The sequence below is a fragment of the Euphorbia lathyris genome, chromosome 9 (genome assembly GCF_963576675.1).
Source record: "Euphorbia lathyris chromosome 9, ddEupLath1.1, whole genome shotgun sequence".
Classification (NCBI taxonomy): domain Eukaryota; kingdom Viridiplantae; phylum Streptophyta; class Magnoliopsida; order Malpighiales; family Euphorbiaceae; genus Euphorbia; species Euphorbia lathyris.
Window position 1 is genome coordinate 35,149,822 of NC_088918.1, and position 27,080 is coordinate 35,176,901.

At 34.9% G+C, this 27,080-nt stretch overlaps 1 protein-coding gene across 1 annotated transcript; it reads right to left on the reverse strand.

The window, feature by feature from the left end:
* Positions 1-13,505: 13,505 nt before the first annotated feature.
* Positions 13,506-17,789, reverse strand: LOC136206942 (protein DETOXIFICATION 21-like). The gene is made up of 8 exons (XM_065998152.1): positions 17,471-17,789; positions 15,995-16,536; positions 15,818-15,904; positions 15,391-15,447; positions 15,062-15,300; positions 14,859-14,977; positions 14,626-14,712; positions 13,506-13,667 (listed from the first exon to the last, which is right to left on the reverse strand). Exons 1-8 carry the CDS (start codon positions 17,729-17,731, stop codon positions 13,620-13,622), a joined length of 1,440 nt encoding a protein of 479 aa, XP_065854224.1. The 5' UTR covers positions 17,732-17,789; the 3' UTR covers positions 13,506-13,619.
* Positions 17,790-27,080: the final 9,291 nt, after the last annotated feature.

The window sequence follows — 27,080 nt, forward strand, 5'->3', positions numbered from 1 at the left end:
ATACTAAAATTAGTACAATTGAATCATATGCTATAGTAAACCAGAAGTTTACTGATAATGTTACTGTTTGGCATGACCGGTTAGACCATCTGGGTTCAATAATGATGCGAAAAATAATCAAAAATTCATTTGGACATTCATTGAAGAACCAGCAGATTCCTAATGATTTTACATGTGCTGCTTGCTCACAAGGAAAATTAATAATTAGGCCTTCACCAGCCAAAGTTATACATGAATCTATCAATTTTCTGGAACGCATACAAGGAGATATTTGTGGGCCAATTCACCCACCGTGTGGATCATTTAGATATTTTATGGTTTTAATCGATGCATCGACTAGATGGTCACACGTCTCCCTATTATCAACTCGCAACTTGACGTTTGCAAGATTACTTGCTCAATTGATTAGATTAAGAGCACATTTTCCAGATTTTCCTTTGAAGGCAATTCGCCTTGATAATGCTGGTGAATTTACTTCACAAGCTTTTAATGATTATTGCATGTCCATTGGGATAAGTGTTGAACATCCTGTAGCTCATGTTCATACACAAAATGGCCTAGCTGAATCATTAATTAAACGTTTACAATTGATTGCTAGACCATTACTTATGAAGTCCAAACTCCCAATATCAGCCTGGGGACATGCTATATTACATGTAGCAGCATTAATTCGCATCAGGCCAACAAGTAATCAACAATTCTCCCCATCACAATTGCATCTTGGTCAAGAGCCAAATATTTCTCATTTGAAAGTTTTTGGATGTGCGGTATATGTTCCAATTGCTCCACCACAACGCACTAAGATGGGTCCTCAAAGGAGGATGGGAATATATGTTGGATTTGAATCCCCATCAATTATTAAGTATCTTGAGCCAGCTACTGGAAATTTATTTAAGGCTCGATTTGCTGACTGTCATTTTAATGAGTCAATTTTTCCAACATTAGGGGGAGAAAAGAAACAGCTGGAAAAGGAAATTAGTTGGAATGAATTATCTCTGTCTCATTTTGATCCTCGTACTAAAGAATGTGAAATAGAAGTTCAAAAGATAATTCATTTACAAAACTTAGCAAATCAATTGCCAGACGCATTTTCTGACCCAAAGAGAGTGACCAAGTCACATATTCCAGCTGTAAATGCTCCAAATATAATTGATGTCCCTGAAGGACAACATCGGACTGCTAATGAGTCTCACAGACGCATGAAGCGTGGTAGACCAATCGGTTCCAAAGATAAGAATCCTCGGAAAAGAAAAGGAGCAGAATTTGGCAATGGCTTTTCCGAGGAACCAAATAGAAATGAAGGATCTCCTGAAGAGACCATACACATGACAAAGAATGAAATTCAGGTACCTGAGAATGAAGAGATCTCAATCAATAATGTCATGTCTGGAATAAAATGGAATCGAAATAAAATCGACGTCGATGAAATTTTTTGCATGCAATGTAGCAGTTGATGTTATGGATAAAGATGAGGATCATGAACCAAAATACATTGAAGAGTGTACACAAAGTAATAATTGGCCAAAATTGAAAGAAGCAATTGAGACAGAATTGAAATCTCTTACAAAGAGAGAAGTATTTGGACCAGTAGTCTGTACACCTAAGGGTGTAAAACCAGTGGGACATAAATGGGTTTTTGTGAGAAAAAGGAATGAAATTGGTGAAATTGTGAGATATAAAGCATGTTTAGTTGCACAAGGATTCTCACAAAGACCTGGAATTGATTATGAAGAAACCTATTCTCATGTGGTGGATGCAACTACTTTTCGGTTTCTCATAAGTCTGGCAATAAGAGAAGGACTTGATTTACGTTTAATGGATGTAGTTACAGCCTACTTATATGGGCCACTGGATAATGATATTTATATGAAAGTCCCGGAAGGATTTAAATTGCCAGAAGCAGCTAGTTCTCGAGAACATTACTGCATAAAGTTAAATAGATCTCTTTATGGATTGAAACAATCAGGGCGTATGTGGTATAATCGCCTTAGTGAATATTTGCTAAAAGAAGGCTATAAGAATGACCCTATCAGCCCGTGCATTTTTATTAAGAGATTTGGGTCTAGATTCGTCACAATTGCAGTGTATGTTGATGATTTAAATATCATCGAGACTCCTGAAGAGATTTCACATGCAGTGGAATATTTAAAGAAAGAATTTGAGATGAAAGATCTTGGAAAGACCAAATTTTGTTTGGGATTGCAAATTGAACATCTCAAAGAGGGTATACTTGTGCATCAAACAACATACACAGAAAAGTTGCTCAAAAGGTTTTATTTTGATCAAGCACGCCCGTTGAGTAGCCCAATGGTTGTAAGATCACTTGATGTGGATAAGGACCCATTTCGTCCTCGGGAAAGCAATGAAGAAATTCTTGGTCCAGAAGTACCATACTTAAGTGCAATTGGGGCATTGATGTATCTTGCTACTCATACAAGACCCGACACATCATTTTCTGTGAACTTGTTAGCAAGATTTAGCTCATGTCCAACCCGAAGGCATTGGAATGAGATTAAACATGTACTCTGTTACCTCTAAGGTACGAAAGATATGGGCTTATTCTTCTCTAACCAGTCCAAAGAGGACTTGATTGGTTTTGCTGATGCAGGATATTTGTCTGATCCTCATACTGCTCGATCACAAAATGGATATGTGTTTACATGTGGTGGTACTGCTATTTCTTGGCGTTCTATGAAGCAAACCATAGCAGTTACTTCTTCTAATCATTCAAAAATTTTAACTATTCATAACGTTAGTCGTGAATGTGTGTGGCTACGGTCTGTAACTCAACATATTAGAGAAGATTGTGGTCTATCCACCGCGAAAGAAGCTCCAACAATTTTGTATGAGGATAATGCTGCATGTATTGCACAGTTGAAGGAAGGATGCATTAAAGGAGATAGAACGAAGCATATCTTACCAAAAAATTTCTTCACCCATGATCTACAAAAGAATGGTGATGTGCAAGTTCAACAGATCTGTTCAAGTGACAATTTGACAGATTTATTTACTAAGGCGCTTCCAACTGCTACTTTCAAGAAGTTAGTTCATCGCATTGGCCTCCGTCGTTGTAAAGATTTTTAGTTATGTATTCATGAGGGGGAGTAAATGCGTGTTGCACTCTTTTTCCCTTGACCATGGTTTTTCCCACTGGGTTTTCCTGGTAAGGTTTTTAATGAGGCAACATCCCCAAGCGCATTTACTTATTTTTACATGGATGGACATCCAAGGGGGAGTGTTATGAATAAATTGATGGATGTCCATAAGTATAATGATTGTAACTCATCATTCCTTAATGTTGTAACTCTTCATTCATTAAGGTTGTAACTCTGTATTCCTTAATGTTTGTAACTACATAATTTATGTTCTTATGTAACCTATATATTCATAAGCCTATAAATATAGGTTTCTTTCATGTAATAGAGATACAAGTAAAAGGACAAGTGAAATACAAGATTACACTCTCTCCATTGTTCTTATTCTATTGCATGTTATCTTCCTTGTTTCATAAGAAAAATTAAATAAAGGGGGTTTGAGTAAATTGCTGAACTAAGTCAACAAAAATAACAAAATCAAAATTGAAGTTGAATATAATAAATAAAGAAGATTTCAACTAAGGGGTTCTCAGGCAAGGAATTCAATTAGTCTTGATCATTGACAGATAAAATAGACTCTTATACACATACCGGACCAGTTTGGAGTATTCTTCCTTAATATTAAACTAGTCAAGCACAGCAAATAACTAGTTCCTAATCAATAAATAATCCAGCATTAGCGGTCAAGATTCAATCTATTGACAGCCTTATGAATTAGAAGAACCCGACCTTAGCCAACCGGCACTCAGCGTAGACGATTCAGAAACTAAGTTATTTGTTCATTCGACTCAAATAAACCCAATTACTTTTGTATTAATGTCACATGAAAGACAATCTCAGGTTGTCAAATCTGAATCTATTCTTTCAAATACAAAACTAACTTAATTTATATTATCGATTCCTACTATGATTGGTTCGTTTAGTTAAAACTCTAACTTTACCAATTCAGCAGTATGACAATCCAATTCAAAGAAAGACATGCAGTTATCATTCAAAGTATGAATAATCAATTGAGAATAAATCTCTAAAATGCAATGAACAAATAAGCGGTAAGATTTATGAGAAGAATTAAAGCACAACAATCTCACAATAATGAAGAAAACCTCCTTTGAATTAACCCTTAACCGAATATAGAAGTTTAGCTATGAATAGCCATGGAGAACAACCTTTCTCTCTTGTGAAAGAGAGAACAAAATAAAAATAAAAGCTAAACCTAAAAACGGAATGAAAATTGAATGTAAAATCGAATTTAAAACTGAATTCTCCCCCCTTAGAGATAGATCCTCTCCTATTTATAGGAATTATCCAACCCTAATTAGGAGATAAATCCTAGCTAATTACAAAAAATAAATATTCTAACTTCGTAATACTAATTGACTTTTTCCTTCCTGATTTGTAGGCTCAAAACTCCTTAATAGACATCTGAAAACGTGATGGAATTGAACAGATTCGCATTTGATATATTTGGAAAGACTTCTTCCTGTTTGCTTCTTAGTCTTGGGCAAGACTAACTCTGCTCGTCTGCTTCTTAGTTTCGGGCAAGACTAACTCTTAGTTTCGACTTCAGATCTTTAAAACAGTTCCACATTTTATCTTCAGGCAAAATAGCTTCATATAGCCCCAATTCAACTCCTTTCTTCATAATTAGTCCCTGTAGAGGTATAATACACAAAACAAGCAATAAAACCCATGATAATAATCAAACTAGCTAACAAATAGCATAACAAGTGGGTATTTTATCGCTAAAATAAACACTTATCAATATGTCACAAATTTAAAATTTTGTTGAAAGATTATATAAATACATAAAAGGTAAAAGACATATTGATTTAAAAATATTGATATTCTGTTATTATTTATGTTTTCTTTTTTATTTGTTTTTTTTCGAAATGACTAAAATAAAGATTTTATACATTTTCATTCTTTTTTAAGTATATGTTGCTAGGTGTAATCGTTTCAATTGTCAACTCTAACTAAAATTTAGATTTTCGGCTTTATATGAATTCAATTGTTATGTTTAATTAAGGCCTAAACCATACGCAGCCCCCTGAACTTATCACTTTTAGTCATTTTGCCCCCTGAACTTACGGGACGACCTATTTGCCCCCTTAACTATTTAAAAGTGGTATTATCAGCCCCCTATTTTTATTATAACGGAAACAAAATGAAATTCTAACATTAGTACAAGTGTTCATGGAAGTATTGGAACCCGCCTGCATATATATAACCTCATTTGCACCTTGTTTTAGTAGTGCATAATCATATATGCAATTTTTACAAGAAAACTTATATACGGTCTATACTAATCTCATTTGCAGGTTATTTTAGTAGGGCACAACCTTTTTTATTATGACATTGGTGCTTGCAATGTGAAATGTCATAATTATTTCCGTTATAATGAAAACATGGGGTTATTAATACCACTTTTAAATAGTTGAAGGGGCAAATGGGTCGTCCCGTAAGTTCAGGGGGCAAAATGACTAAAAGTGACAAGTTCAGGGGGCTGCGTATGGTTTAGGCCTTTAATTAAAATTAGATTAATTTTTCAAATTCAGAAACTAGTAAAGTCTACTATTTTTTTTTAATTTGGTTTATCTAACTGATATGTATTGTATTGTATTTTTTTTTTTTTTTTGCATTTTAGTACGAATAGATATAAAGTTTCACAAAACAGTGGTTTATTAAAGTTTGAGACATATTGAAGAAAATAATTAAAGAGGTATTGAAACACTGTATTTATAATAAAGTTTATTTTAATTATAAATTATGTTATATCATTATTACCACTCTAAGTTCGTTTCTCATTTTTTAATCATGGATTCTATATTATTATTATTATTAGGGAAAAGTATAAAAATAAACCTTGTGGTTACACCTGTTTTCGATCGCACCCTTGTGGTTTAAAATTTTACAAATTGGTACCTTGAGGTTTATTCCGTTAACAAACACAGACCAAATTGACTAACGGTGTTAAAAGTCAAAGGAAAAAGAGTTAATTTTGTCATTATATTTATTTATTTTATAAATTAACCCCATTGTTATCTAATTATCACAAACAAACCTCAAAATAAAAAATAAAAATCAAATACACCATCTTCTCCATTTTTCTTTAATTTCTTATTTTTTCTTCTCTTTCTCTCTTCTCTCTCTCCTATTGTTAATTTCTTTCTCTAAAATTTTATTATTCATGTGTTTTACCAAAACATCATCCATCAAGCAACGTTTTACTCGATCAAAACACTACTCCAAAGATCACAGCATCAAACACAAACGTAATAGCCACCGCCGGAGCATTAGGATACAGAGCGCCAGAGCTTTCAAAACTGAAAAAAGCAAACACGAAAACAAATGTTTATAGCCTCAGAGTCATCATGTTAGAACTTCTCACCAGAAAATCTCTCGGAGAAGCAATGGACGACGTTGATTTGCCTCAGTGGGTTGCTTCGATTGTTAAAGAAGAATGGACTAATGAAGTTTTTGATTTGGAATTGATGAAAGATGTGAATGAAATTGGGGATGAATTGCTTAATACTTTGAAATTGGCTTTTTATTGTGTTGATCCTTCGTTGTCGGCGAGACCGGAGGTTCAACAAGTTTTGAATCAGTTGGAGGAGATTAGACCGGAAAGTGAAACTGTGGCTGGAAGTTCTGGAGTTTCTGGTGGAGATGATGGCGGAGGAATTGGAATTGGAATTCCGGTAGCAAGTGATTGAGGAATAAATTGCAAAGAGATTTTGGAGATTTATTTCTTAGAAAGAGAAATTAACAAAAGGAGAGAGGAGAGAGAAATAAGAAATTAAAGAAAAATGGAGAAGATGGTGTATTTTATTTTTATTTTTTATTTTTAGAGTTTGTTTGTGATAATTAGATAATAAGGGGAGTTAATTTATAAAATAAATAAATATAAGAACAAAATTAACTCTTTTCCCTTTAATTTTTAACACTGGTAGTCAATTTGGTCTGTGCTTGCTAACAGAATGAACCGCAAGGTACCATTTTGTAAATTTTTAAACCACAATGGTGCCGATCGAAAACAGATGTAACCACAAAGTTTATTTTTGTACTTTTTTCTTTTAATATTATTATTATTATTAGGGTAATTAATTTATTAGTCCCTTAGTCTCCGTATTTTCAAAAACACAGGGTAAGGTCCCTAACATTTTTCTCAATGAACTGTTAGTCCCTAACATTTTTATCGGTGAACTGTTTAGTCCCTGCCGTTAGACTCTCATGAAGATTCTGTTAGTCAATTTGGATTTGAGTCAAAATCTATTTAAAATAAAAATGTAATGTCTAACTACCCTTTACCACAAAATCAAATATATAAGACCATTATCTTCATTGTTTCTCATCTTTGCGTTCTTCTTTTCCTTTATTTTCCTTTCTTTTAGACTCTACTGCAGAATTTCCACCATTGAGAGTAAATGGATTTCCACCTTCAATTCGAATAGAAAGAGTAAGCGAGAGAGATTTGAGTCGATTTCTACCTTCAATTCAAACAGGAAGAGTGAGCATGAGTGATTCGATTATGGGTTAGGGATTCAATCTTTTCTCCATTTTTTTTGTGAGCGCGAGTTGTGAGAGAAAGACATAGAGGTGTGAATTGCTTTTCACTGGTAAATAGTAAAAGGTAATATAGTCATTTCTGAATTCATAAACGGTAAAAAAATCTAACAAACAGATGAAGGACTAAACAGTTCACCGAGAAAAAGGTTAGAGACCTTACCGTGTATTTTTGAAAACACAGGGATTAAACAGTGTGTTTTATCAAAATATAGGGACTAATAAATTAATTACCCTTATGATTAAGAAGTTAAATTTTTTTTTCCAATCCTCTAGACAGAGAGATTGTAAGCGTCCAATTATTTTAAAGAATTTGGATTATACTAGATATGAACTCAAAATGAAGGTAAATAAAAATAAATTTTGATACTCGAAATCTGAAAATGTACATTAATTATGGGATATTAAGACAATTGCTTTTGTAACACATGTCTATATAGTTATTAACCATTATATTGTGGTTTATACAAAATTGTTAGTATTTTAAGAGTTTTTAACATATGAACAGATGAAAATGAAACATGATCATAAGACATGTGTTGGAAAATATTTATTAAAAATATTATTATTTGAATATCTTCAATTTCTAAAAATGTTGAGCATAATGACTCTAATTAATAGAATTAATTTCACATATTAATTATAAACGTTTTTTCTTCTACTGAGTAGTTATAATTACAATTTAATTCTATTTAACTAAAATTAATTTATGGACTTAATACTTCATTAAGAAAAAAATAAATTTTTTAATTAATGGGCAAAAAACATTTCCACTCACCTCTTTATATGTCTATATCTTGACATCCTCTCTTATTGTAGAAATAAGAAAAATGAGACAAAGATAATTCTATCCTAATTTTCTTTTTTGTCCCTTAATTTTTATTTTCTATTTATTTGTGTGTTTCGTGTTCTTGCTTTCGAAATTCAAGAATATATAATTACTAGAATATATTAATAAAGTCAAAGAAGTGATATCTGCGAGCGTGACTAATATTGTATACAATGAAAAAATGAAGAACAAGTTAACTCAATGTCTTGATGGGATATTACGAGATGAAAATAGGAGAACTCATCACCTTAAGCCGATTCAATTGAATATATTGGGTTATTGTAGCCTAATGAATATTTTTATATATATATATAATAGTATATATCATTTCATTAGATAAAAAAATTCAGAGATACAGATACATGAAAAATGAGGAATAAAACCTCACACCCATACAGGCTAACGCCAGTACAAGAGCCATTACAGGAAGAAAAAAGACTACAAAGAGTAATAAAACCCATTAAAGGTAGAACTAATACAAAGAAAATAGAAACCATACACTCCTCGAAAGTTGAATCTCGTTGAAATACTGCTGCAATCTATTCTTCATCCTTTAAACTCTTTCGGACATTTGGATCTGAGTCCTTTTCTATTGTGCAACCACGCAGATCTATAAATCTACGAATAAGATAAATCTTTTCTGTTTGTGCTAAAACCGAAAAAAGAATAAAAGATATAAGTATAACTAACAGATGTAGATCTGGCGAAAAAGAACTTCGATAAGGTAATAGATTTCAAACCAACTAAAGCCACAAACCAATAAAATATAAGGCTAAAACTAAATCTAAAACATAGATGAGAGGAGGAAGAAGGAAGACAAGCTTCCTTCTTCCTCCTCGAGATAGATCCGGTTAGAAAGGAGTCAAGGGAAAGTAAAGAAAAAAAGAAAGAAAGAAGAAAATGAAGTAAGAACTGGAAAGATGAACTTTGACGGAAAAGAGAAGAAAGGAGGAGAGAAGTGAGAGCTTCTCGCTCTAGAAAAATGAAGAGGTAGCCTAATGAATAATTGAATTCAAATAGTTTGGTGATCATGAAATTTCATCAAGCAAAATGATTATCAACAAGATGAATTTGTGTTTAATTCTTATGAATTTTTTTTTTATATGTAATTAAAGTTTTTTAATGCAAAGGCTAAATGTATATACATGTTGAATTGATAAAGTCTCTTTGTGTGTAACATTAGAAAAATATTGATTAAAATAGTTTATAGCATAATAATAAATTGATGTTGCTTCCATTTCAACATATATTGTAATTCGTTTGTATTGTAGATATAATGTTGAAATTTAATTATAGTTTAATTTAATTTTTGATTTTTCATTGTATTCTATACATTTCTTAATTAATCTTATATTTTATTATTATTATTTTAAAGAATTCGAGTTGGAAAAAATATGAAAATTTATATATTAAAATTATTAAAAAGTACAAATCATCATCTTTTGTAAAAATAAATAAATCATTCACCTTTAATTAAAATTCTATAAAAACTTAATCAATTTTTTTTTCAAAGTTAATTTAATTTGATTTGAATTATCAATAAAAATATATATTAATTTGAAATATAAATAATATAAAATATATAACACCAAAAAACTTAGTCTAATTATTCAATACCATTAGTAAAAACAATTAGATCATTATTGCAAAAATAAATGACAACTTGGATTAAATATAAAAACAAATAAATAATAAAATATCAAGAGTATTGGTGGAGTCTATGAGAATGTCGAAATGAAAAAAAAAATATAACCAATTATAGAAAAGCAAATACAAGGTCTCAAAATATTAGTGTTAGTGTTGTTAGAAACAACAATCACCTCTTCTTCTTTTTTATCCTGTTACGATCTTCCTCCTCAATAGGAGATGGGTGATCAAACTTTCCAACAAAAATTCTTTAGTTTTGTGCCTTTCAACATTTTTAAAGTCCTTCCAAGAAAGAGGCAGATTGTCAATTAAGAGGCATACATTTTCAGATGATCTCATGAGCAATTTTCTAGAGTTCATGTGATTGAGCCTCCACAGCTTTGTCATCGGCCATTTGGAACTTGAGGTAGCGACTCACATCATACTTTTCGTTCCACCCTCCTTTGTGTTGTATTTCTTTTACAAAGCATCCCAAATGTTCTTGACAAATTTTTGCTCAGCATTGTAGCAATCGTATAAATCATATGCGAAGTCATTAGGATGTAGTTTTTGTAGAGAAAATCAATCTCTGCCCATTTTTCTACAACATGAGTTTCTTCCTAAGTGGCATTTTTTGGAAATCCAATTTTTCAAAGGTAAGCACAAGATGCAATCTGCTTTGTGGTGAGATGGAACATTATCTTCTATTTCCACCGTCTGGAGTGAGCCCCCTTAAACCGAACTGTCTGTTGATATTTATCACACCATTGGTTTGTTCGGTAGCCATTGGAGCAAACAACATCTTAAAATTATTATTGCACAGTGATGGAAAGAATAGAATTATCAAACGAAATATCTAGGATGAGTTGCATATGAGGTCGCTCTCTTTAAGATGTTCTCGACACTACCTCTAACATGTGTAAGAAGTCTACAAGTCAAACGCTTCGAGGATAAAACAACCCAACCAACAATTCTATTATAAATTGCACATTAAAAATCAGTCTAAATACACTCAAGATGAAATTACTGCTCAATTCCTCATTTTGTAGAGAAACTATTTTTCGAAACAATGAGAAGATGAATAGTAGCCTGAGTAGAAAACTATTTTTCTGTATCTAGTTTTGAGGAAGAGAAAAAATTCAAACATGTTGATGAACTGGTCAGTGAGAGAAAATGTATGAAGAAGTAGGGAGCAAAATTAGAGAATGTTATAAAACGTAATTATGATTAGAGAGCAATTCAAATAGACAAAATATTTAATTGAATAATTAAAATGTTAAATAAAAAATTTCTCCAAAAAATTATGCTTCTATACCAACTCGACCTGACCCGGTTCGGTCGAATGACGATGGGGCGCACGCATGTAGTGGTCAAACATGTAGGTCCTCACCTTTTCAAAAAAAAAAAGTAGAGTACCCCATGTGTGTGAGAGACACCAATACGAACACTTGAAACAAGTTACACGTTTCCGATGTAGAACTTTTGACCCTTTCTATATCCCTTTGAGTAGGGCTGTAAATAGAGCCGCTCATGAGCGGCTCGGTGATCGGCTCGATAAAAGCTCGGCTCGACTCGGCTCGATTTGTAAACGAGCCGCTCGTGAATACGATTTACTGGCTCGGTTCGTAAACGATCCAAGCTTGAGCATGCCAAAACTCGGCTCGAAAGCTCACGAGCAGGCTCGATTAGACCATTTATGAACAAATTTTAGTTTTGTAGAAAACTATATAGTTTTGTGTTAGTTCACAAATATCTAAACTTAATATTATTTCATTTGCTATTAGATGAGTTCGTTCACAAACATAATAAATGAGTAATGGACGAACTATTTGTAAGTATCTTGTTTATTTATTCACGAAATTTCCTTGTGAGTTTGTTTATGTACACAATTAAAGAGTTATTTACGAGTAAACTTCACAAATATAATTAACAATTTACTCACAAACAATTCATGGTTAGATAATTTTCTTAATGAACCAAGTCTAAAAGAGGATTTTGAGCTCGAAACAAGCTCGAAGCTCGGTTCAAGCTCGTTGAGCAAGCCAAAGCTCGGCTCGGGCTCGGCTCGTTAATTTTATAACAAGTTCGGCACGGGCTCGAGCTCGTTAATTTTATAGCGAGCAGAGCTTGAACAGGCCAAAGCTCGACTCGGCTCGATTACAGCCCTACCTTTGAGAGACTCAAAGAAGACTTAATATTTTTTTTTGGTCTCAATATGAAAATTCACATTAAAGCCTGCCCAACATAATTCCATAGGAGATCCTCATGCCATGTGAGAGAGGTCCATGTCCCTACCCCATCCTGCTTTTGAGGATTTATTTTCCCCCATATGTAGAAAGTTAATAGGGAATTTGTTGTTTCCATTTGGCCTTATTCAAATGCAAAAGACTATAAAGTCCTTACCAGGGTTACATTTCATAAAGAAATGAATAGGAGTAAGGTAGGGTGAAATGGCTAAGTGTTAGAATGGTAAATAAGTCTTAATGGAAAAATAGTAATAAGGTGCAAAATAGGAATCTGGCAACTTGGTTTCCTTAGCGAGGAACTCATCTCATACGGTGTGTGGCATGTCTAACACGTCGTGTGGCCATTATCTCTGGCCGCTTCCATTGCTCGACGATGCTTCGTTAATGCCTCACTTCACCAGGTCACACGATGTGTCAAAGGAATGCCACACGTCTTTCCATGAGCTTTTCAATCCATCCATACATCGTGTGACTCTCTTGACACGTCGTGTGGACCTTTCTTCCAACCTTCTTCACTCAGCATTTGACTCATAGGGCGTGTGGCTTTTGTTACATGCCGTGCAACCATCTAACCTCAGATTCTTGCTAGAGATGCCCACATCTATATATTTTATAATTCAACTTAAATTATTTAATTTACTAGACTTATAAATTTATTTATTATATTTAAAAACTAATTAAATTTTATTAATATTAGAAAAATAAAATAAATCTTGTATAATATTTATTAAAACATAAAATAGAAAAAAAAAATACTAAATGATATTTTAAATATTTAATTTGTAAATATGATTATATGTTTATTAGTTGTTGTTAAATATTATAAGTTGGTTATTTGTTTAGTGAGCATATTTGAGATTAATAAGTCCTGTGTTCGAGTCCCTTTGTGTGCATAAATTCTACTTTTTAGTTAGATATCTTCTTTAGAAGATGACTTTGCCAGACCGTTTAATCGGAATCGGTTCAAATAGTTTAATTTGAACAGACCAGTTTTCAAAGATGTTAAAATTTAGCTCTATCTGAACCGAAATAGTGACCAATTTTAATTGAACCAATTGAACCGGACAGCCAATCCGATTCTTATAACCTTGGTAACCATATGTTTGACAAAAATAGCAACATTTACAAACTAAAAATAACAAAACAGAATACTAAATAAGTCAATTTCAATTATTTTATTATGTGTCAAAACATGTAGTTACAAAAATTAATCGATTTGTGGCTACAACAACTAAACATCTCCTTTTTTTTTCAATTGTGTCAATTTCCTACATTCCATTTGTTAACCCGTTTACGAGCTAAAATTACCTGCAGAATTTAAGAAATTAATTAATATAAGATCAATCAACCAATATTTTGAATCAATTATTTTTTATAAGTAGCAAATAAGTATATTCTCCTTCCATCTTGTAAAATAGATAGTGTTATAAACAACTTTAATTCTTCAATTATTTTATATTTTATTTTGAAATCATTTAGTTCTGCAATTAGGATAGAAAATTTTCATTTCTATAGAGAATTCGCCCCATCAGGATAGAGAATCTCCATTAACTTTCCCCGTGAGACGAAGATGGAGAAAATAAATCCCAAGAGGTGGGGATGGTTGGGGTATAGGGACATGAACCTCTTTTCCATCCCACGGGGATCTCCGTCCCTACCCCAAACATGTCCCATGGAGATTCCTCGTAATAACCTTATATTATGGATGACCCGAATTTTAAAGATTGAGCATTCGAGAAAAGAATACAATAATTGAATTAGTATTATATTTTCTACTGGTATTATAGGGCAAAAATTTAAATTATTCTAAAGAAAACACGATTTAGAATTTGAGTAGTAGGAAATAGGGTCCCCATGGGGACCCGAATCTCCATGGGAATAGGGCAGGGACGATTTTTTAACATTTCATCAATGGGGACGGAGATGGAGATTCACCATCCAAAAGGGAGTGGATAGGGGAATAGTCTCTATCCTCGTTCCGCCCTATTTGCAATCCTTAAATGTTGTTTGGTTAGAGAAAAGAAAACATTAAAAATAATAATTTTAAAAATCGAAATCAGCATTATATTGGAAATGTAATTTTAAACACTTTAATTTTTGGATATTTTCATTTTAATGTCGTTTATGTTTATACGAGACTTTTATATTAGCATATGAAAAATTTCAAGAATAATTTTAGCAACTCTAAAAGAAAGTAATACCAAAGTTGAGCAACATGAGTATAATTTAGCCTTATAAATGGAGTAAAATATCTTTTTTCCAATACCTGTTTTTCCCAATCAGTTTTGAAGGTAATTATAATGAGAACAATAGTTTGAATAAGTGTTCCAAAAATCATCCCAATCCAAACACCCTGCAGTTGAAAATAAACATTCAATTAAGTGAAAAACGAACATTAGAATAAGAAAAGGTTAATTTTTTTATCCAACCCCTAATAACAAATAACAGTAACAATAAACAATAGATATGAACAACCGAACAAAATCGATACTTAATTACCTTAACTTGGAGGCCTAAAACATAACCAAATACGACTCCAATTGGAATCCCAATCAAGTAATAAGAGGCAATGTTAACATATGCTACTATGCTTTGCCACCCAGCTCCAATAGCAACTCCTGCACAACATTGATTAATTACTAATTAACCTCTTTCCTAACCACATTAATTAATTATTAATTAACCTTTTCTCCAATACGAACCTGAGAGGACGGGTTGGATGCTGTTCATGAGTATAGTAAAAGCTAAGAGTGGTGAAAGGTCGGCTACTGCTTCGGCTACTTGCTCACTTTCTGTAAATATGTATGCTAGTTTTCCTCTCATCAACAGGAAAACCAAGAAGAGAACCAATCCAATAACAAAAGATGTGACGACTATATTCACTATTGAGAATTTTGCAGCTTTTGAGCTTCCTCTTCCAAGCTCGTTTGAAACTCTAACACTGTAATGTATTTTTCCAATTCAAACAACTCGATTCCGATTTCTAATATCATTTACAGTTTAATATACGATATTCTTAAAAAGTACCAACCTTGCAGCAGCCAAGAAACCCAGAGATATCATCATTTCCCATCCACTGATGTTGAGGCTGCATATGCCAACAACATTATATCATTTACAATAGGACATTTTCAATAAGGTGCAAAGATGAAATTGGAGGGGTGGGCTGAGGCGGAACCACCCATTAATCACCCCTATAAAGGGTGGTTCTTGACGGCCCAGGAAGTGCAAACACCCCGTGCCTCCCGCTTTCGCATTTGGGCTAATGTAAGAGTTTCATTTTATGCATTTTATTACCTGGACCAGACTTAAAATTGCTTCATATACTATTATTATATGAGGTATATCTGCACTTTCCTCCAAACGTTAAAGGTTAAATTGTTCATAAATTCTACAAAAATCATTCATGACATAGAATAAGGAGAGGGAAAAGATTAATGAAAGAAAGAAGTAGATACCAAATAGCAAGTGCATCAATGGAGACTTCAGCATTTTTCAGATTTCCAGTCAAAAGAATCAGAATTGTGTTGTACCAGAGTTCAAGGCTGTCAATCAAAAGATCAAATTAATTAATCCAAAAATTATCCAATCTGTACAAGTAACATATGAACTTAATTAGCAGTAATCATGTTTACCAAAGCATAGCACCAGAAGATAAAGAAAGCTTGAAAATAGACCAGAGATCCTTAAAAGCCAACATAGAAAAGCCTTTCCAAGTTTCACTGCAACTTCCACACATAACATACAAAAGTTGACCAATGTTTGGTATCCAATATGCGAAAATGGCAGAAATCATAGCTCCAGGGACTCCAAACTTGTATTTGACAGTGAGAAGCCATGAAAGCAGCACATGAAAGGAGAGTGAAAATGCAGCTAAGTAAGCAATAATAATGTTCTTGCTCTGTGCTTGGAGAAACATTTGGCAGGTATATGAAGCAACGAAGCTAAACACAACAGGAATTAGCCACAGAGAAATATTTCCTGCAACTCTTGATATCTCTGGATCTTGGCCTAAAGCCATTAAAATTGGAGTGGCGAAGATGAACATAGGAAGAAGAAGGAGGCAACATGAAAATAGAAGTATCCAAGATCTTTGAAGATAGACTCCAAGCATGTGATACTGTTTTGCTCCATATGATTGTCCACATACTGTTTCTAATGCACTTGACATGCCCAGCTGCATACATTTTCAGATCATCAACAATTATAATAAGAAAATCCAACATGATGAGTTTTAACTTTTAAATGTAACTAAACTCTTCAATGTATATCTCAAAATGTAAACTGGTACAGCCATTAAAAAATGTCAATCAAAATGTAAAATGTCAGTGGTTTAAAAGTTTGTAAATTCATATCTTGTTTTCTCCCGTTTGCGCTTAAAATATTTGTGAGTTTACAAACTGCAGAAATTACGGATCTGAGTTTGTAAATCTTTAAACAGCATGTGTGGTTCACAAATTGGACAAACTAGAAACCTTTTTTTTATTTACTTTCCCTCTTAAATTTATACCTAAACTTTATTTTATACTAAATTAATCTTGCAAACCAAATTTTGCATAAGAACAAAAGAAAAAAGTCAAGTGAGGTGTCCATTTTGTTCTCTTTTTACTCCAACCACGCCATAAGGTATAATTTAGTATATAAGTATGGGAGAAGAGTCGATCTAGTGTCTACATATGAAACAGTAAAGTAAAAAGACTTAATTATTAGAATTCTAAGTGGAGATTCAAAGCATCCTAAAAGTTAGATTTAATAAACTTATATTTAATGGTGAATGAGCAAATTCAATTGCTCGTTTAAGGTCCATGTGAGAATTCCTGAACTGTTTGGTTACCTATTTTTACCTCCAATTTGGCTTCTCATTTTAAAAGGCAGAATTTTGGTGTTTGGTTATATACTTCCTATTTGTTTTTTAGGCGTGAAAGGAGTCCTTCACAACTGGCAAACAGCCAAACGGGCCCTAAATATTACACTGATTTGCATATTGAAATTAAATCAGCTTTCTCCGATTATCATAGCCCTGAATTTGTACCTTATCCCTCCGAACATTAACACTAGAATAGAAGTTATTTCAATCTATAGAGCTTCAATTATAGTGAAATTAGACATACCAGGACGCCATTACAGAACCTGAGAAGAACAGTGGCGACGAGAGAATAGGCAGCAAGCTCAATGGAGCCAATATGTCCGATGAAAGCTTGAGTAATAACGGCGATACCAAAAGTGGAGAATCTGGTGAAAATAGCAGGCCCTGCAATTATCCACATCTTCTTCGTTTCTGACCATATCTTCTCCTTCAATTTCACTTCTTCTTCTTCTATTTCTTCAATATCTCTGTTGGCTAAGAGCTTTTCTGCCGCCTCTCCTGCCATTTTTAATGCTACCCTCACAAATAACTGGGGAGCAAAAACTGTTTAAATACAGAGCAAAATATTGATTTGAGAAGAATTCCATCACGGAAAACACATGTATATATATCATTATCACCACCAAAATATCTGAGACTTTCCTTCATTATCTTTTCTATTCTTGTTCGCAGTATTAGTAATAATGAATATATTGTTACCAAAATAATAATGAATGTATTAATAGGCACCGTTTCAATAAAATGCTTAGTCATTTGTTTTAGAAATTTTCCATTTTATGCAATTATACGATTCGGGTCATTTTGTAAGTTTGTAACAGCTTTTTTCAAAGTATTATTTATTGGTTTATTTTTTTTTTATACATTCATGTATTATATTTTAATAATTTGATATCTAATTACCTAAGGATTTAAAGTTTATAAATTAAAAAAACTCTCCTCCGACAATCATTCTCATGCGCCACAGTCCTACAATCGTAACATGAACGTTGAATCTGAAGCACTGCCAGACAACGGTGAAACGACAAATGCAATGGTTACGGCTGATGCGAAATCATACCGAGACTCTGTTGTGGGTGAGAAGCGCCGAAGGAAAGTCGAATCCCAAAGGATTTACAAGCCGAAATTCTGGTTACGGTCTCTCTCGAGAACCCTCTAAAACCAAATTCACAGTCATGCCTGAGTTGATGGAAGAGTGAGGACAACCTTGGAAAGCCGCACTTATTGTCAAAATCCTTGGCCGAAACATAGGCTATATTGCTTTGCAAAAAAAAAAAGAGCTCTTGAATTATGGAAACTAAAGAAACTAGAGAGTATTTAGAGAACTTGAGAATCAGATATTTCTCATTAATGAAAACAGAGTCAGAGGCTGCACTTTATAGGAGCAACGATTACAAATGAAAGACAGAAATAAAACCTAAAAATACAAAGGGTAGAATGGTAAATGTATAATAGTTCCAATAGCCTTCCCTCAAGTTGAAGATGGTTGCATAGGCAATAATCCCAACTTGACTAGAAATGGTCTCATCTGTGTACTGGGCAGATTCTTTGTAAGGAGATGTGCAAGCTGATTAGTGGTAGTAACATATGGTGTAGTGATGAAGCCTTGAACCACATTTTCCCTCACTATGTGACAGTCAATGTCTATATGCTTGACCTTTTCATGAAAAATAGGGTTGGCTGCTATGCAATAATTGCTGCCTGATTGTCACAGTGTAGTGGAATAGGTAGTTGGACAGGAATCTTGAATTCTGGTAACAAGTAACTCAACCATTTGAGTTCACATACTGTAGTTGCCATGGCACGATATTCTGCCTCAGCAGAAGATTTGCTTACAGTTGATTGCTTCTTGGATTTCCATGAAATTAGACTAGATCCAAGCAATATGCAGTATCCTGTTACTGACTTCCTTGTGATTCTACATCTACCCCAGTCTGAATCACAAAAACCAGTAAGCTGAAAATTGTTTGTACTAGAATAAAACAATCCAATTGTGTTAGTACCCTTTAGATACTTAAGTACATGCATCGCAGTATTCCAATGGACCTTAGAAGGCTTTTGCATGTATTGACTTAGCTGTTGGGTAATAAAACCAATGTCTGGCCTTGTGAATCCCAAATACAGTAACCTGCCAATCACTTGTCTATACTTTCCTAGTTGTTCAAACACTTCTGTTGTTGGGTCCTCTACATCCAATTGAACTCCACTTGGAAAAGGACTGGAAGCTGAATGAGCATTTGATTGTCCTGTATCTGCCAACAGATCAGTGATGTACTTGCATTGTGATAACACTATGCCCTCAGTTGATCTATGCAATTCCACACCTAGGAAATATTTAGCATTGCCTAGATCTTTAATGGTATAGGCACTGTGTAATGCTGATTTCACATCTGCAATTTGACTCAGGGAAGATCCTGTTAATAACATATCATCTACATATATGACAATTGCCATGAAATTCCCATCAAGTGTTCGAGTGAAAAGACAATAATCATGCATACTTTTCTGAAAACCTAATGTCTGCAAAGAATGTGTAAATTCTTTGTACCATTGTCGACCGGCCTGCTTAAGACCGTATAAAGACTTGAGTAGCTTGCAAACCTGACCTCCTATAGCCTTCCCATACCCTGCTGGAGGCAACATGTATATGTCTTCATCAACATAGCCATGAAGATATGCATTATTGACATCAACCTGATGAATAGGCCAGTGTTTGGTGGCAGCTATAGCAAGAAACAGTCGTACTGTAACTGTTTTAGTGACTGGTGAAAAGCTTTCACTGTAGTCTACGCCATACTTCTGATCATAACCCCTAGCAACCAGCCTTGCTTTATATCTCTCCATTGTGCCATCATCATGATATTTAATTCGAAACACCCACTTGCTAGAAATAGCTTTCTTCCCTGGAGGAAGAGTAACCAACTCCCATGTTTTATTACTTTCAAGGGCCTCTAATTCCTTGTTCATAGCCTCCTTCCATTCTACTTGAGCATTAGCTTCCTGAAAAGTGCTAGGTTCCTTGACCTTAGCCATATTAGCCAAAAACACAGTTTGGGGTACTGTGCAAATTAAAGAATAAACACCCGCAGTATTGACAATAAAATCATTAAGCCAAGAAGGGGGCTTGCTAACTCTGGTAGGATACCTAGAAGTATGTGGTGAGGGCTGTGAAGATGAAGAAGGAGAGGAGAAATGGGGAATAGAATCTGAGTGTATAGTAGGTTCGGTATGAGGGCTGGATTGATTGAAGCTAGGAGGTGATGCATTAGTGTAGTCAGTGTTGGAATTGGAATTGGAATTTGATAAAGTAGAGGGGGTAGGTAAGGGAACATTTGGTTGAGATGCAATCGGTGTATAGTCTGCATTTGGTAAAAGAGGAGTGTGTTGTGGAATGTATGAAGAAGAAGAAGTAGAATTAACATAACCAGGAAACACATGTTCATAGAACTGCACCTCTCTAGAAACACAAATTTTGTGAGTAGTTAGATTATAGACTTTACTTCCTTTTTGGCCAAATGAAAGACCCAAGTATAAGCCTTTGAATGCGCGGGGTGCAAATTTATCTTTATGTGGGATAACATCTGTAACATAGCATAGGCACCCAAAACTTCTTATTTGAGACAAATCTGGCTCCCTTTTGTAGAACACTGAGTAAGGACTGGCCCAATCTAAGACTTTAGTTGGCAGGAGATTAATAAGAAAAGTGGCGTGGAGCATTGCTTCTCCCCAAAACTGATTTGATAAGTTGGCTTGGAACAATAAGGCCCTGGCTGTTTCTGCTAGAAAACGATGGCGCCTTTCTACCACACCATTTTGCTGTGGTGTGTAGCTGCTAGTCTTTTGATGAATAATGCCAAATTGTTGAAACAATGCCTGAGTCTTAAAGCTAGTAAACTCTGTCCCATTGTCTGTCCTTATAACTTTAATTTGTGCATTGAACTGTGTATGTGCCATAGCAATAAAAGTTTGCAGCAAAGTAGAAACTTGATCCTTAGAAACAAACAGATAAGTCCATGTAATACGTGAGTAGTCATCTACAATAGTCAACATAAATCTTGCCCCAGACAAAGAGGCTTATCTGTAAGGCCCCCACACATCTACATGTAACATTTCAAACACAGCTGTAGTTTTTATAGAACTAAGAGTAAAAGCTAGTCTATGCTGTTTTGCTTTATGACAAATGTCACATACCAAATCATCAATCTTACAATTCAAATTAGGCATATGCAACAATTTATGTGAAGAAGCATGACCTAACCTGATGTGCCACAAAACATTATTATCAATCTCTGATGTAGTAACTGCAGACAAATCCATCCCTCCATTAACTGCAGAACCTGCCTGAGCTTGCTTTAACTGGTATAATCCATCCACTAGTATGCCACATACAACACTTCTACTAGTACCCAGGTCCTGTAATATACATTGTGTAGTTGAATATTGGATGCTAACTCTGTTATCCATAAGTAACTTCCCAACAGACAACAAATTGTATTTAAAAGTTGGAATGAATAAAACATTCTTCAGTTGCAGTGTAGGAGTAATATTCACAGTGCCAACATGCGTAATGGACTGTTTTAAACCATCTGGTAAAAAAACAACCCTAGGACATGTGATCTTGCCTAAAGTAGCAAATAAGGACTGTTCATGACACATATGAGCACTTGCACCAGAATCAACAATCCAAATATGATCAACAACAGTCAGAGAAGTATTTAGAGTTGTAAGAGTTGTAAGTGCTAAGGTGTTACCACTACACTCATTGGAAAAAGCAGTAAACTCTGTATCTGGTGTGAATTTGCCTTTGGTGAAGAACTTATACATCTCCTTCTGAATCATCTGACTCATTCCTTTCTCAAACATATCCTTTTGAGAACTGCTTCTGCTATCATCTGCTTCTGCATCACAAGGTGATAGAGATCCTCCTGCATTTCCTTCATGAAACAAGTTAGCTTGTGAAACCTGTGATTTCTTCTTCTTAATGTTTCCTTTGAACCAATCAGGGTAACCAACAATTTTGAAACATTCCTCCTTGATATGGCCTCTTTTTTGACAATGAACACATAACTTTTCCTCTTTTGTCAACACTGACTTCTTTTTCTTATCATCAACCTTAGGCTTATAAGAATTTGATACAACATTAGCTGCAGATTGAGATAGCTCAAATGTAGATTCTAATTGCAGATCCTTTTGATTTTCAACTCTTAAGATCATTGAGAACGCCTTGTTGAGGCTAGGGTAGGGATCTAGCAATAATACTTGATTTCTGACATGTTCAAATTCATTATTTAAACCAGCCAGGAACAACATTAGTTGATCTTCATCATAGAACTTCTGAATGACATCGCGAGCCTTACCATAGGTACAAGTAGGTAATGGACGCAACGTTGTCATTTCGTCCCAAATTTTCTTCTGTTTGGTAAAGTAAGAGGTAACAGATAAAGTACCTTGTAAAATCGATCCAACCTCCTGCTTGAGATGAAAGAACAGCACGCCATTATTCTCGCCAAATCTCTGCTTGATCTCTTTCCACAGACTAAATGATGAGGTTGCATACATGAAACCTTCAGCATATTCTTTAGAAATCGCGTTGATTATCCAGGAGAAAACCAAACTATCAACCTCCTCCCAACGAGCATAAGTCTCTGCTGTCTTCTCTGGTTCGAGATCCTCCTTCAATATGTAATCGAGCTTGCGTTTGGCTCCCAGAGCTCGGATCATTGCGTGACTCCAGGAGAGATAATTCTTTCCGGTTAGTAACGCTGAAACAAGAACGAGACCTGGATTGTCGTTATTCTGAACAGATCCATACGCTTCTGCATTTTGATTCATGGCGGAATTGTTAATCTCTGTGTGATTTGAGGATTCTGTGGCGGATGAATCTGAATCTGGATTTGAATCTGAGTAATCAGATTGATGAGAATTGTCTTCGTCTGATTCTGCGCCCTCAATGCTTCTTCCAGTTTGTAATACTTGCTTGTAGGTAGATTTCACCATGTAGCAAGGATCGATCAATTACACCATAAGCTCTGATACCATAAAGAAACTAGAGAGTATTTAGAGAACTTGAGAATCAGATATTTCTCATTAATGAAAACAGAGTCAGAGGCTGCACTTTATAGGAGCAGCGATTACAAATGAAAGACAGAAATAAAACCTAAAAATACAATGGGTAGAATGGTAAATGTATAATAGTTCCAATAGAAACCAAAAGATAGTTGATATTATGGATATTGGATATGGCTTTCACCTTGTTAGCTTTGATAACCTGGAGGATAGAATGAGGGTAATGCAGGAGGGGCCATAGATCATACATGGGCACTACCTCACAGTATGCACTTGGTCGACTGATTTTGCTACATCTAATGCAACCATTGCTTCCACTTTGGTTTGGGCTTGTTTTCCAGATCTGTCAGTTCAATTGTACAATCAAGATTTTATAATGACTATTGCAAATTCACTAGGAAAGACTGTCAAAGTGGATCGTAATACCATTAAAGCATCTAGGGGGAAATTTGCGAGGGTTTGCATTCAGATTGACCTTATGAAATCCTTGATTGCAGAATTTGAAGTGAATGGTACTACTTAATCAAATCGAATACGAGGGTCTTCACGTGGCTTGCACGAAATGTGGGAGATATGGGCATGCGAAGATCTCTTGTGTTTATCTAGTATCATACCCCAAGCAAACATGGAAAAATATGTAGAGACTAACTCATTAGTGAAGTTTGAGCAACAAAATGTAGAGACTAGGAGCATTTCTTCTACCAGTGGTAATGGCAAGACAACTTCGGGGACAGTACCTGAATATGGGTTGTGGATGATGGTTGCGAGGAAAAAAGTTTGCTAATAAAAGGAAGAAGCCAATGGTCGGAGAAGCTAGGGATGCTGATAACAATAACTTGCACTCGAACATACACAACTTTAAGTGAGGGTCGATGTGACTAACAGTGCATATAAAGGGCCTAATTACTCACATAGTGGCACTTCAGGACATATTTTCTCTACTATGAATGGGAAAGAAGCGAGTGGGGGAAAGAAATTCATTTTTAAGGCTCATGCTCACTTTAGGGACCTTGCAACTCACAACATCTTTGGGGACCTCGGGAATGACTTAGAGGACTCGATTATTGACCTGGAGGAAAATGCAAAATTGCAAAATCATAGAAAAAGATGTCGGTCGAATACTACGAAGATAGAGACTTCAAACAAAAACTCGAAAAGCAAAAGGGAAGAGCCACCAGCCGGTTGGGAAGTCTAGCGGAACCTCCTTGAGCAGGGGTATTTTGGAAGATGTGACTAACATGGTGAATACAACGGCGAAGGTGCCAAATGTGGCAGGATCTCTATGGTTACCTGGTTTAGGCTTGGCTACCTATCTCTTCGATTATCGATGAAGGTAATTTCCTGGAATTGCTTTGGTTTGGAAGGCACTGCGTTTATCGAGCTACTAGTCATCTATTATCTATGCATGATCCTGATATATTTGTTTTATTGGAGACTCGGTTACCTGGTACTCTTGCTATTAAGCTTTGTAGAAAGTTGAAGTTCTCTAATGTAGAAATTATTGAAACTAAAGGCTTTAGTGTGGGCATATGGGTGTTTTGGCATGAGGGACGCATTGCAATGGATGTTAAAATGTAAAATAAGCAGTTCCTCAATACCCAAGTTACCTGTATTGACAGTGTTATGCATGGTAGAAGCTTTGATGTGACTTTTGTGTACGTGAGACCTCAAATGGCCCTTAAATGACAATTTATGGAGGAGATAATTATACATAAAAACTCAATTATAAACTTGTGACTAGTTATTGGAGATTTCAATTGCATCAAATTCTCGGAGGAGAAGCAAGAAGGATCATTAAGGATACTTAATAGATGTTTTTTTTTTGCAAATTCGATTAACAAGATGGGGTTTGTGGGCTTTAGTTTTGAGGGGCCTGGTTATACGTGGTACCATGGTTCTTCAAGTCGGACCAAAGTGGTACCATAAGGAGTTTTTAGAGTTTTGATATGTACCGTGGGATCCACAAGGTAACATTCAAAAGGGTGTTGTTGAAACACCTTTCCATATGATTTTGATTTGACAAAATTATTTAAAGTATATTTAATTTCCCATGGTAAAATATTCCAACACATTAAATTTAAATGCTTTGATTTATTAATACTAATGTGTTTGTTCAATGTTGAGTTAATTGATTTATACGAATCAAGACATTAAAAGTTCAAGGCCCAAAAGCCCACAAGTGAAAGTCAAAGCCTTAGTCAACAGTCGAAAGCCACGTGGCCCAGCAGAACAAATTCAAGCCCGGCAGCGAGAAGGATCTAGAAGCCTTCTCAATTGCTTCATGCCGAAGCTGCTGAGTCAAGTGACAAGCTAGTCAGGTCATCAGCTGGCCTGAACAACTTGGAGACAAAGTATTTTCACTTAAGGAAATATTCAGACAAAGCAGAAAGCTGTCTGGAAGACTTTTCCTAAAATGTGGAGACACTTTGACGAGACTGAGCAAAAGCAACTAATCCCTGACGAAGATAGAAGATGCAACGTTCTTATTGGCCGAAGACGCGAAAGCGACATGAAGCCGTTTCCCTCCAACAGTTATTTCGAAATTCGAAATGACCGATGCCTCAGATGTCACTATAAATAGGCCTCTCAAATGCTTCATTCGATGCAAATCTTCACCAAGTCGAAACGCTGACCAAATTCCAACTCGAAGTTCTGTCTTGAAAAGCAAAGCAAATTCTTACACCAATTCCTATTTTTGTGTAAAAGTCTAGAGTGATTCATTCATCTAAAGTGTTCTTCATTTTGTTAGAACAAATACTTTATCATTTTTAGAGATTAGAAAGGAGAAGCTGAGTTGCTCGGTTATAGCACTCAACAATAGATATAGTATTGAGTAAAAGAATAGAGGAAGGTACTCTTGTATACTCAGTAGCTATTGTAAACGGTTTGTGCTCTACCTTAAAGAGCTCAGTAGTGGATTCAAAAAGCTTGGAAGGATTCCGGGGACTGGACGTAGGCAAGGAGGCCGAACCAGGATAAGTCTGCTGAGTAATATCTTTCTAACCCTTTACTCCTTTATATATAGCTTGTTGTGTACTGCCTAGTAAAACACTAAAAAGAACATACACCGAGTTGAGTGATCTGAGAGCTGAGTTCAGGAATAGACTTAAGTGCTATCTCCTGACTCACAACAGAAGCAGTTTTATCAGCAGTTGACTAAGCTTGCCTCTGATCATACTCAGTATCGTTGTGCTAAAATACTTGGTAAAAGTCTTTGTTAAAAAATATAAGTTAGCCTCACATGAAAATTTTAAATAGTTCCTAACCCCCCTTGGAACTAACGTTGTCACGTTACAAGGGACCAACATGTGTTACTGTCACTAATGCACCAACTGTTGGAATGGAATATTGAAGTGTTTGGAAACCTGAGTTACAGGAACAGGTGAGTGTACAGTAAACTGGAAGGGTTGTAGAGAGCGTTTGTTGCTAAGGTAACGTTTGGGCTTCTTATCTTCTCACTGAACTCGATGAATATTTGGCAGGAGGAGATCTTTTGGTTTCAGAAATCTCGAGTAAACTGGCCAACCTTTGGGGATCGTAATATGTCCTTTTCTCATCTTTCTACTCTTATTAAACGCATACAGAACATGATTATTGGATTACACAATCCTCAAGGTATATGGTTTTGAGATTCGGACAATATCACTAAGATGGTTTTTGAGTTTTTTAAAAGGTTGTACACGGAAGAGAAAGATATTTGAGGCCCTCTTTTTACTATGGATAGTTTTCCATCGCTTGATGATCGTATAATGATGTGCATTGATAGAGCATTTGATGCGTCAAAGGTTCGA